Source organism: Takifugu rubripes, chromosome 13 (assembly GCF_901000725.2).
Source record: "Takifugu rubripes chromosome 13, fTakRub1.2, whole genome shotgun sequence".
Taxonomy (NCBI): Eukaryota; Metazoa; Chordata; class Actinopteri; order Tetraodontiformes; family Tetraodontidae; genus Takifugu; species Takifugu rubripes.
In genome coordinates, this window is record NC_042297.1 from 12,106,923 (window position 1) to 12,119,315 (window position 12,393).

The following is a 12,393-nucleotide window of genomic DNA, read 5'->3' on the forward strand; positions in this document are numbered from 1 at the left end:
TGATTTGCTAACTTTTGGCCCAGAAAAGAGTGAAAATCCCAACACGATGCCACACTTTGACTTGATGTAAAGTACTTTTCACAGTGCTGGAATGTGAACTTTTATTATTATTTTTTTTTTTTTTAAATAATCTCACTATTTGAATTTTTCAAATCAAGTCAGAATTGGGAGTGAATGGACTGGATCTGATTCAAGTCTCTGGGTGTGAACGTGTCCCCGTCCCTGGTTTCAGTCTGGCATGTCTATTTTGTGTAGGTACTTCTTGATGCTGATATGAAGTTAGGTTATAAAAATGTGTGAACGATGTCATCACAGAGAAAATGAGGGTTTTTCTTCCCCCCATATGTCTTGCTGTAATTTTGTCACGACGTACCAGAATGCTGTGACTTGGCATGCCCCGTTATACATAAAAAAGAAGTTGTAACTCCTCCAAGTGGTCCAAACGTCTCTTTGATATTGATTTGATTCAATACCACTTTTGACTTAAAGTGACACCACACAACCAGGGAAAACATCCAGATATTGTGGAGCCAATCCTGGCATTTTAAGGATGTCAAAATATATTGGGAAAATCTGTTTGGGAAATTCAAAGGCTATATATTATAATAGAAATATTTCTCTTTTTGTATTGTTTTCGTTTAATAACGATGTAGTGCGCAAAAAGGCCGCCAAGTGGCACCATTGAGGCATTAAATATTTTTTCAGATATAAAATAGTGTAGATAAGAAATTAAGTAGTAATATTTAGCTTCATATTAAACACAAATAATTCATAGCATACGAAACTAATCCAGCTACATATTCGTCTAAGCATATTCATGACCACACCCGGGAATAATGTAGTTCAAACTGTTTGACTCTGATCTGCGTCATTCACGTCAAAACGTCACACGACAGCTAAGAAGCTGAACGTTCCATAAATCCACAGCAAAACTCGGACACGTAAAGTAATTAATTTGACCATAAAATTAAAATTTGACCATAAAATTAAAACTCACCTTTGCGCTCCTGTGGTGACGTTTGAAAATCGCGGGTCACATTAAAATACTTCCGTGCTCCACTCGAGCTCTATCGTTCCGTTAATATTTACGTTAATACGCGTAGTAAAGTATCAATTATTTAAACAGCGACCGGTCCCGTCAGGTATATATTCATGCCAGTCCAGTAAATTAACATTTAAGTTGTTGTTTGTAATACAAAAGAAGAAACAAATATCTGAATTTAAATGTAAATCCAATTATATTGATTGTATGTTGCAAATATCACATTTAAGATATCTGCAGATGGAATATGTGGATACTCAGATTTCTATGTTTCAATGTGTGTTGTGTGATCCATATCTCTCTCTCTCACACACACACACATGCTTGTACCTCCTATTCCCCGGCTCCCGAAACCATGAAACCTCAAACATACAAGTTTTGAGGACCAGGCTAAGGGTCCTCCCTTATATATATATATATATGAACACATATATAAACACACACAGAGTTAAAGTAATACAGCTGTCACATAGATTTATTTTCTCAGATTAAAAAGGATTTGAATATAACACAATACATGAAGTGACGATGATGACGAAGGCGCCAAATGGACTGCCCTCCTGTACAAGGCCTCCGATACACACACACACACACACGCACACACAAACAGTCAAAACACCAGTTAAACTCTTCCCAAAGACCAGAAGACATGATGAAAGGATATATATTATAATAATAAGAAAAATAAACTTTTCTTTTTTTAATCACAGTAATAAACAATAGACAATAAACAATGCACACAACACACACACATACACACACACACAATAAGACCAAAGCTACCAGCTGCAACAATCCATATTTCTATATTGTATAATTAAATGAGCCCAAATCAAGGGACATAAATGTCTGATAATACTGTTTTAAACTAAAAAAGGATACTTGTGATCTGAGCAAAATAAATTACCCACAATCCTGGAGTTTCAGAGATGTTGTTGTTTGGTTGAGGTCAGATGGATGGAAGGTTACACCTGAGTAGCGGTGAAGAGTTTAGTAAAAAACAAAAGTTTTAGTCCTTTAAAGACAATAAAAACTCAAAGGCCCGTATGCAGCTGGGATGGGCTCCAGCACCCTTCTGCCACCCCGTAAAGGAAATAGCAGTCACGAAAAAAAACAAAAAACTTAAAACTTAAAAGTTTTTATTTTTTTCAGTTTAGTCTTCAGTTTTAATTTAGAAATAATTAAATCCTTGAGTTTTGAGAGAGGAAAGTTGCACATTTCACATGGATGGATCTTTTCAAGGGATTTCATCTGTAAATTTCAAAAATATTTAAATCAAAAACCAACAGAAAGAGATTTAATTAATCTTTGGTACCAAATCAATGTAGGAAAATATAAAATGGATTCTTATGTCATGATTTATTTCTACTCACATTGCTAAGATTTGTTTTAACATCAATAGATTTTCGACCGAAATGTATCATATAATGATATTTTTTATTATTGGCACCAGGTCATCTGGGTTTGAGGTGCAGCAGAACGCTGCAATGTGATCAAAGAACAAAAAAAAACCCATTTTAATCAGGTCTTTTCACACACCTGATCAAACAGTCATCTAACAGATGATTGATTACTGGATTTCAGTAAGAAACACTTGAACACGTAGTTTTTTCTGACTCAAAATGGAACAACTTTTTTTTTTAATCACAACTATCTTATAATAATTATTTGGTTTAATAAAACAGGTGTGCTTCCTTTTTATCTTTTGAACCTCCTTCTGGTGATTAATACAAAGTGGTTTTGTACTGTCTCAACATCCAGAAAGAAAAAAAAGATCCACAAACCTCTAATTAGCTTAGCCCAAAACTGGTAGTGATAACTTAGCTCTAAATGTGTGTCTAAACTGTCTGTAATCTGTACACGTGGTGTTCTAAAAACCCTGTACAGGGAGAGAAAATAAAATCTATTTTGTCAGTATCAAATGTGATGAAACACAATGATGTTAAACTCTGTAGAAGAGGACTACATTACCCACGATCCTCCAGTAAGAGTCCTCATCAGTGGAGCATGAATGCTAGCTGCTTTGTGCATAAGTGCAAGATTTTTTTCGCCAACTTATAACAGCTAACACTGTCTGATGTCCCACTGACGAGCAGTTTTTGAGCTAAGGTTAAATTTAAGATAATATATGATTAAAGTAAATTATTAACTTTTAAAATATGTAATCTGAGGATAAACTCTCTCTCCCTCTCTCTCGCACACACACACACACACACGCACACACACACACACACAAATACACACGCACGTGCACAATGTCAGGCTTCAGGCGGACGGCGAGGCTGTCAGACTTGATCCTTCTCAGCTCCGGATCAGCGTCAGAAACTCGTCTCGGGTTTTTGGATCTTCCCTGAAGACTCCCAACATGGTGCTGGTGACGGTTTTACTGTTCATTTTCTGAACGCCTCGCATCACCATGCACATGTGACTGTGGAGGAGCACAGCCACTCGCATGAAGGAAAGAAAACGGAGCCACACAGCGCCCCCCAGTGGCTAAAATGCACATTTCACAAATACGTACGTCGCCTCGATGACGACGCCGACGCCAGTGGGATGCAGGGCCTCGGTGATGGCCACGGCGATTTGTTTGGTCAACCTCTCCTGAACTGCAACGCAAACATAAAGCACGTTAAATGGTGGCGAACGTGCGACACGTGACCTGATAAGAGCGCTCGGAGCCGTACCTTGAAGCCGGCGACTGTAGATTTCAACAATCCTGAAAAACAGAGACGCTGTTAGCAAACCGCGGCGTGGATATGGTGAACATTCAACGCTTTAGCTGTGACAGAAACCTCAGACGTCGGTCGGTGTCACCTGCGTAACATCAAAGAGAGACGCTGAATTGCGAAGCCTCTTTTTAAATGTCTCATCTCTGCACGTACAGGGATTCACAGGAAAAACACTCATCTTTGCTGGTCTAAAAGGTGAAACGGTTCGGAAGGATCGACCCGGCATTGACCTTTGACCTACAGCTATCTACCGTGAATCAAATCCCTTTGGACAAAGTCAACCTCGCCGGCCTCTGAGGAAATGTCAGCGGAGCGAAGGAGCGGTGCAGGGAGACGGAGGACAGGCTGCACGTGTATCAGGCAGCAAGGACTCCACGAAGAGGCGAACAGCAGCGGACAGACGGTGGGAGTCGCTAATGTAAACCCACACCGTCCAAGATGGCCCACGACCCCGGAGCCCCCCCCCACCCCACCCCAGAACTCTGCCTGCCATTCCCATCACAACTATGACATCATCAGCATCATGTGACCTGCCTTCCTGCCCTGTTTTCTAAACACCGTTTCCAAGAAACAAGAGGCTCAAGGGCATTTCCAAAATGGTGACTTTGCCGCCTCACCCCTGAGAATTGGAAGCATTAGTTTCACCTTTTCTTCCTGCTGTCAGCTAAATTACACTGATCACTTCTGACTGTAATTAAACGGAATGATTTCGATCCTTCACCAAGGAGGAGCCCCATAATCTGTTCGGTCTGTTTTTCCAGTAGGTGCAGATAAGGATGGAAGAGCTCTGGATTAGAACAGCTGAAGGTTTCTTGTGAACAGTTCAGTGGTTTGTCAGAGCCTGTTCATTCAGGAGGAGTCTAGGTGTTAGTGTGCTAAGCCTGAAGGTATTAGGGTCAGCGGGATCAGAGTCTAGGTACACACTCGATTTAATAATCAGCTTAAACACACACCACTCCTGCCTCACACACAGACCTGGAGTGATATAGCTAATTAAACTGTGAAAAACACAAACACACACACACACACACACTCACATACGCACACACACACACACACACACACACACACACACACACACTCACCTGGCCAGTTTGCTGAGGCCCAGAACTCTCTTATTAGGGAGGTATCCAATGTGAACCTGCAGAAACAAACAAAAACCCCAAGAAGTTTAATAATCTTACGGAAGCCATCCATACATATTATTTTCCTCTATTAACTTCCTCTGTTTTCGCCAGATCGCGAGTTATTTTTCTCAGTATCTCGAGAAAACAAACTTTGCTCTCTAGAGCTCTTGAGGTGATTGAATGGAGATGGGCTCACCTCACATCAGGCCTGGTGTTATTACCACATTATTACTAATGTTAAGGGCATCTGTTGGTCAGCATGATGCGTCAGGCATGACGGAAATCTCTCAAAATCTTTAATATCACGATGAGATAAAAAACAAGGAAATGCTATTTTTGAATGAATGACCCATTAGGGCTCCCGTACCATCTTTTCCCAAAGCTGTGGGGATGACTTGGATCAAGGCACGTTTTGTAGGTGACGTAGGTTTACTTTCAGGTTTTTAGACCTGTGCAGGTATTCGGCTGTGAACCGACGAGTCGACACAAAGAAGAAGAGTGAGGAGCAGAGCAGGTGGAGGAGGGAGAGGCAGAGTCAGAGTCAGCGGCTGGAGACTCACTGCTGCGTGGATGTCTGGAGGCTCTAATTCTCCCTCTCTCTCACACACACACACACACACACCAACCACTCAAATGTCAAAAGCAATTTGTTGACAAGAAGAGAAAAAGGGCAGCGACAACAAGCCTGCAAAGATCCTTTTTCTGCTTCCTTTCTTCCCCCAGTGCTGCAGACGCCTGACATATCCGCTTCAAAGGCAGGCAGCGGCGGAAGCTTTTAAACTTATCACGTCGTCTGCGTTTAACGGCGCACGCTGTGACGAGACACCAGCAACAACGCTGCGAGGGAAACGGTGGGGGAAAAGAAAGCAAATGGTGAAGGGAAGGCTAATTCGGAATCAGGCAGATAAGTGAACACACGTTAGCTAACCTTTCTCTGCCTCCATCTGGGGTTTAAATGATAAAAAAGAAGGCGTCAGACATGTTGGGGAGATAAAACCCCACACTTCCAGGTTTCAACAGGTCTTTTAAGAATACATAGACAGCTGTCAGCCACTAGGGGGCGGCACAGTTTACTGGGCATGACAGTAGAGCCAGTGATGGAGTTCAGCGATAGCCCTTAGCATTTTTATTAATGTTTCTTTTTTCGTTTTTTTTCAAGTTTCATGAGGCAAACCTGGCTGCCTGTCTTAAGGCCTTGACATATGGATCTCACGCTGAGTTCAGCCCTCCAGCTGTTTCCTATATTTCTTTTACATGAATTCTCTGTTTTGCATACTTCCTAGACCCGATTTATTTTATTTGTTAAGGGGTGTTGCTCTGGGAGGCTTAAATTCGATGTTTTAACTACAGGTGTCACACGCTAGCCTTTGGGCGTGAGTAAATGTTCCGTGTGTTCCCCTTTCCATCCTGGTTACATCAATGATGGGGCGGAAAAAGCGACGTCCAATTGCTCGGGAGCAAACATGATGTCCGTCACGTCTCCGGGATGAGTCACAACCGTTTCTGATTCCATAATCGTCTAATCTGCCAGACATCAATATCGAGTAACCCTACAGCTGGAAACACACCCGAGCGACACCAGCGGACCGCACCAGATGATAGATTGGTTGTTACAGGATGTGTTCTACCTGCAGACCACCTGATCAACCGTAGAGTAGACCCGTCTGTGTGGAGAGGAGCTGGCACACACACACACACACACACACACACACACACACACACACACACACACACACACACACAGGTGTGGTGCTGTGTGATTCACTGCTGTCATCAGAGTCCATTTACACCGGTGTAAAGGGATCAGCTGTCAGCCTCTATTGTCTTAAATGAGAAGCACCTGCCGGCTGCGATGGAGGGATAGACCAGGATTTGGCAACCCAAAATGTTGAAAGAGCCATATTGGACCAAAAAAAACCCCGAAAAACAAGTCTGTGTGGAGCTGCAAAAAATGAAAAGCCTTATTATGAAGGCAACACATGCTGTAAGTGTCTATATTAGCCTATTTTCAAAATGATAAGTAGGCTACAAATACATGACGAGCATTCATGATTAAATGTTTATGTTCCCTGCAGCGCACCATGGAGATGCTACTCTGCTGTACGATGGTCTTTTAAGTTTAACTTTAATGAGATGTTGAAATTAAATATTTACGATACAAATTTTACAGCATTGGACAACTTTAAGAATGTTTATCATGATTTTCCTCCAACAGGAATTATTAAAACAATACTATATTTACACCATCTTTTTCCATTTTCATATTTTTGAAAAAGCTCCAGGGAGCCACTAGGGCGGCGCTAAAGAGCCGCATGCGGCTCTAGAGCGGCGGGTTGCCGAGAACAGATCACGGCTTAATCTGATTGTCGGTCTCTGCTGCTCAGACTCCAGAAACGGTTTCTGAGACTCACGTCACTGGTTTTTATCGGCGGCCTGAGGTTTCTGTTCCTATTGTGGCCGTAAACAGGCTGCAAGTCAACCAATTTACTGGCTGCATCAGACAGGACAGAAATTTGTTTTTTTTTTAATTGGAAATGCATGTAATAATGCTTGATTTGTGTGAAAAGGTGCAGCAAAAAGGTGGAAAATCCCAACGTCAACACTACCTTAATGCTTGATTCTCAACATTGTGGACAGTCGTGGAGCTTTACTTTAGGATTAATGTCACAGGACTAAACGGGTCACTTTCCTCCGGTCCATTCCCCATACTGAGTGAATTTACTGTCTCACCTTGCCGAAGATGGGCACCAGGTGGTGCTCGCACATGGAGAACATGTCGATGTCCTTCACGATCACCATCTCATCGTGGTCTTCATCAAAGATGGCGTCATTCAGCACGTCTGTGGAGACGGAACAATCACAGAACACATCAGCTTCTACCTTTAAGAACGATCTTTCTTAGTCACTGACAACGTCGGGTAAGAAGCCCCGGTAAGATGGAAACCTGTCGTGGAGCTTAGGCGAACGTGGTCTAATTATAGCTGGGATACATAAACTTTTTTCCCCTTCCGGTTGCCTTATTGAATTTTTCAGTCACTGAGGGTTTAATAAAGCACTTTATCTGTCTGCGACCACACAGGTGCCTCGCTCTCACACCACAGAGCACTTTTTTAATTTCCTGACTGGTTATCTGTTAGCGGAGGGGGGGGGGGCTAGGTCACTGAAACAGTCGACAGACTGTCGGCTTCATCAAACAGGGGATCAGCTCGGTCTTTGTCCCATTGGGTTCAGGGTGTGTTTTCAGAGCAAAACATACACAACACGCACATTTCCAGTTCTTCTGTGTCACATTTTATTTCCACTTTGCAGGGACGTGGGCACAAAAAGCACCGCATTTCTCCTGTTCCATCGTTACTCTGGGTTACCTGCCGAAGCAGAGAAAGCGTCACTGCCCTCAGGACCAGGCTGCAATAAAGCGCTAATCTTGTTTCTGTAATTCAGACTAAGGTACAAGAAAGTGCTGCTGCAGTTAACAAACAGAAACAACAGGAAAGCGTTGCTACAACCAGAACTGGCAGGAATCTAGAGTGTGTCACCTGTGTGCTTTTGATAAAAGGATCCACCTGGACCCATTAAGGGTTCCACCTGAACCCATCTCACCAGTATCTTGAAGGTGTCTCTTCTCTTCTGAGGAAAGCGCTAAAAGAACCAGCATAGAGGCGAACGCAGCACAGACAAAACACACCTGTCACACACCTACTGCAGCTACGGTTGTGGACTGCAGCTAAAGGAGCCAATTCAGCCGGACAGTCAACACGGTTTAACATCGACAGGAAGCTGCGTCCTTTCATTTATGATGTGCAAATGCATAAATGTTAACTTCATTTCATAAACTGGAAGATTTGACTGTGTAAACACATCCTCCACCCCATTACAACCTGTTGTATAACTTTGTAAACACACCAACACAACCTTGGGGGTCATTACATCAAATTACCGGTACCTTTAACCAAATGAAGGGCGGCGGGTCAAACGCAATGTTGTCAGGTAGCTACAGCGTAGCTTGTCATCAGTTTTTCATGTGTTTGTGTGTAATATTCATTCAGAGTTTAAACAGAAAATGCCAAATGACTACATAAATAACACAACTTCCTGTACCTGTTCATTAAGCCAAATGCAATTTGTTGACACACACTTTGTCTACGGCACACAGGACCCAAAATATGCAGCATTGTTGTGTTTCTTTCCTGTGATCGACAATAACGGCCAGATCTCGGACGCGGCCCACATTGATGACATCGTCTCCTCATATTGGACAGACATTAACGGTCTTGTTCAATTTCCTCTCCATGCTTCCACTGGGCCATTTCATAACCACACGTGGAGCCCTGATTCCTTTATTAGTGTACGTGGGGTTCAGGTAAAGGTCCAGTGTGTGAGATTTGGTGCCATCATTCTGATCTTTTAAATTCAGTTTTTGGGAGCAAGGTAAGAGGAGCAAAAATGTCTGTTTTTCTTCTTATTTTGTCTATTTCAGGCTCGTGAAGGTAGACCATCTTCTTTTGGAACCCCCCAATTAAACTGATTTTTATCAAGCCTTTTTATCAAAACTTCATGATTTGATAGTAATTCCTGTTAACACAAGGCAGAAGTTTGTCTTTAGCCGGGCTTTAGCCCAACAGCTGTCTGTCTGCCGGTTTCATTGATCACTTAAAGATCGACGGACCGGAGTCATATTAGTGCCAATAAAAACAAGGTTTACATAATAATTCAGCCACGTGACTCTAGCAACGTGTTTAGCTTTGAGCCGAGGGCATCAGTTTATGTAGGGACACCAGTTCATTTATTAGACGTAGATTATTGATGTTAATGGGAGGGAAGACCAGGGTGAGGTTTATTGGACTTTGAGGTGCAGCATCATTTTAAATATACATACATAATATACATTTTCAAAGAAAGGTGTGTTTTGTCAGGCTGTTCCTGCAGCTCAAGACTAAAAACACTGAAGACGAGAACAGTCAGGCGGAACGCCTCAAGCCCTCCTTAAAGTCAGTATTTAGTATCAAATCAGAAATGTTTTGGAGTATAAATATATATAAAGTAGCAAACGTTGCAAAGAAAATTGTAATAAAGAGTACATACAGTAAGATTTCCAACATCTAATATCATTGGGTTAATGTATAAAAATAAATCATTAATATGTGTTCAGGTCTTACAAAGTCACTAAATAAAATATTAAAATATTAAAATAACACCGATGATTATTAGACAAAGTAAATACTGATTAACTGAATAAATGAACAAATGTGAGGGAATAAGCTGGACCTGCAGGAGGTTGGCATGAGTCCCTCCGGCATAAGTACCTGAAAATCTCTTTGTTGGACAATAGGAGCTCAGTCTTGTGCCGTGACCCCGGACCCTCATGAACCCAACAGCGTGACACCCCGTGAAAATGATTTCCAGCTTTTGCTGAGTTCTCTGAAAATGACTTTGGTCTTTTTTTTTCTTTTTTTTTTTAACGTGGTCTCTGCTTCCTAACAAGTCAAAGGGGAGTCTCCTGTAACAGCCAATCAGAAGAAGGAGCACCACCGCCACCAGAACGTCACACACGTGTCACCGTGTCACCGTCTTCACCTCTGTACATCCTCTGGTGCTCACGGTTTAGCCTCCTTGGTCACTAGGTGTTCTCAGGAACAATAACACCGAAACACTGCAGCTCCTGTCTGCATTCCTCTGTGTAGCTCTGTACATTCGTTACATAAACCCCCCTCATAAGTGCTTCCACATGGACTTCTCACAGAAAAGAGGGCCGATCTGTGCAATATGGAGCTGGTGCTGCAGGTCAAAAGCCTCTCTGCACGTGAAGGTCTGGATCAAATCAATGCTTGGTGTTACTATGGAAACCAATGGCGATAATAAATCTGTACGTCCAGGCAGTCAGTTTAACTTTAAATTGGAGCATCACTTTGCCATCAAAGTCAGTTGGTGTCAGATGTTTAGTTTTAGCTGATTTGATTGATTACATTACAGTGGGGCAGGTAGGGAAGCCACGCCCACTTAAAGACAGGAAACACATTTTGTATTACTTCATCAAGTGTCATCAGAATGCCCGGAAGGGGAATTTTTAGAACTTTTGTGTAAGCTGGCTCTTCTCGTTTCGTTTTGATGCGGTTCTCGCTGAATGTTGTCTGATTGATTTTGGCAGGAACACAATGTTCATGAAAGAGCTCATTAGAGAGATCATTAAAGAGATGGTGCGATGATGGGGGGACAGATCTTGACCCAAACAGCGACCATTAAAAATGGGTTTTGGTGGTGAAATTAAACTTTACAGCGATCAAAATAACGACAGTGGCCAGGGCTTTATCAAAGTATTTCAAAATGAAGTTATTCCCACGCTTTCCACATCAGAATTCCGCAATCTGGGACACATCAAAGGATCTGAATCTAAAAGAATCTGAATCGAATCTGCAGTCAAATTCTAAAGTTGTTTTATAAAATAAGCTCATAGAAGTGTAACTGCTGATGCAAAACACGGGAAGGGTGGACATCCACTTAGAATACGTGATAAAAAAAGGTTCTCTGTATTACAAATGTGCGGATTTTAGCGTTTCAAGCCGTTTGCCGGGTCCACCTGTTGAACCTGACAGATCCCAGCGGGCTCCCATGGGCTCCCCGGGTTGGAGCAGCACTCACCCACGATCTTCTCCTGGTAACCCTTGGTGAAGAACTGCATGGCGGTGGCTGCCCTCCAGGGAGTCTTCAGGAGCCCCTGACGCTGCGTGTCCTCCCCGAGCCCCCTCAGGATAGTTGTGTAAGCAGCGGCCAGGGACGGCAGACTCATCTCGTTGTCTTCCACGCTCCTGGTGCGCTCCTCCCTCCAGCTCTCCACCACCGCCGAGCTCGGACGTTGGGAGCCGGACTCCGCGCACGGAGGCTGGGAAGTAGCGGAGACCGGCCGCTTCACTGACCCTTCGAAGTGTCCGTTCATGACGGAACTGTTGTCTCCGTTGCCTTTCTTGTCGTTAGAAGCGTACTGGGGCCGTTTAGAGGGATCCATTGCTTCTTTTTTTCCGTGTTCGTGGTTTTTTTACTCTCTTGAATACTTGTTGGACCAGTTTATCCTACAGACCCCAGACTTCTGTGACTGTTACTTAGACCCTTCCGCTGGGAGCTGCATCCTCATGATTTATAGCGGCGGATAATCCAGGGCGTGCTCCTATTGGCTGGCAGGGCCAGTGGGCGTGTCCTACCTCGCGGGTATACACCTCATACAGATAAACTTGGTTAAGGCAGAAGCAGCTAAATAATAATTAAAAAAAAGAATTTACAGTTCAAATTTTTAAAGAAAGCATGTTTAAGTGCGCCAAAACACAACGAAGTCTTTTTTTTTTTTAAAAAAAGCCTTCAATCTGACAATTGCTAATTTCCCTAATGGACACCCCCTAAAGGGATCAATAAAGTACCCTGATTCTGATTTAAATGGAAGAATTTTTAGTCAAACTTTCCATAATTTTAATTTAGTCCCAAATCCATAAATTACCTAACAGATATT

The 12,393-nt window shown here is 42.7% G+C and overlaps 1 protein-coding gene across 3 annotated transcripts; it reads right to left on the bottom strand.

Annotated features, from left to right (window-relative positions):
- Positions 1 to 1,494: 1,494 nt before the first annotated feature.
- gch1 (GTP cyclohydrolase 1) lies at positions 1,495 to 12,013 on the bottom strand. 3 transcript variants are annotated; one of them, XR_003890522.1, is made up of 7 exons: positions 11,535 to 12,013; positions 7,629 to 7,738; positions 4,857 to 4,912; positions 3,727 to 3,758; positions 3,564 to 3,648; positions 3,291 to 3,470; positions 1,495 to 2,013 (listed from the first exon to the last, which is right to left on the bottom strand). XR_003890522.1 is itself a non-coding variant. In XM_003969760.3 (6 exons), the coding sequence occupies exons 1-6, from the start codon at positions 11,896 to 11,898 to the stop codon at positions 3,344 to 3,346; spliced, it is 774 nt and encodes a 257-aa protein (XP_003969809.1). In that variant the 5' UTR covers positions 11,899 to 12,013; the 3' UTR covers positions 1,503 to 3,343. The 3 variants fall into 3 exon arrangements, 2 of the variants coding, with proteins under 2 accessions (XP_003969809.1, XP_029702260.1); XM_003969760.3 differs by having other exon boundaries at positions 1,503 to 3,470; XM_029846400.1 differs by lacking the exons at positions 1,495 to 2,013; positions 3,291 to 3,470; positions 3,564 to 3,648; positions 3,727 to 3,758; positions 4,857 to 4,912 and adding an exon at positions 5,241 to 5,735.
- Positions 12,014 to 12,393: the final 380 nt, after the last annotated feature.

Coding starts and splice junctions, on each gene's coding strand:
- gch1 (XM_003969760.3), bottom strand. CDS start 11,898: ATGGATCCCTCTAAACGGCCCCAGTACGCTTCTAACGACAAGAAAGGC. Junction 3,759..4,856: donor GGCCTCAGCAAACTGGCCAG/GTGAGTGTGTGT, acceptor TCTGTTTTTCAG/GATTGTTGAAATCTACAGTC. Junction 3,649..3,726: donor CTACAGTCGCCGGCTTCAAG/GTACGGCTCCGA, acceptor TTTGCGTTGCAG/TTCAGGAGAGGTTGACCAAA.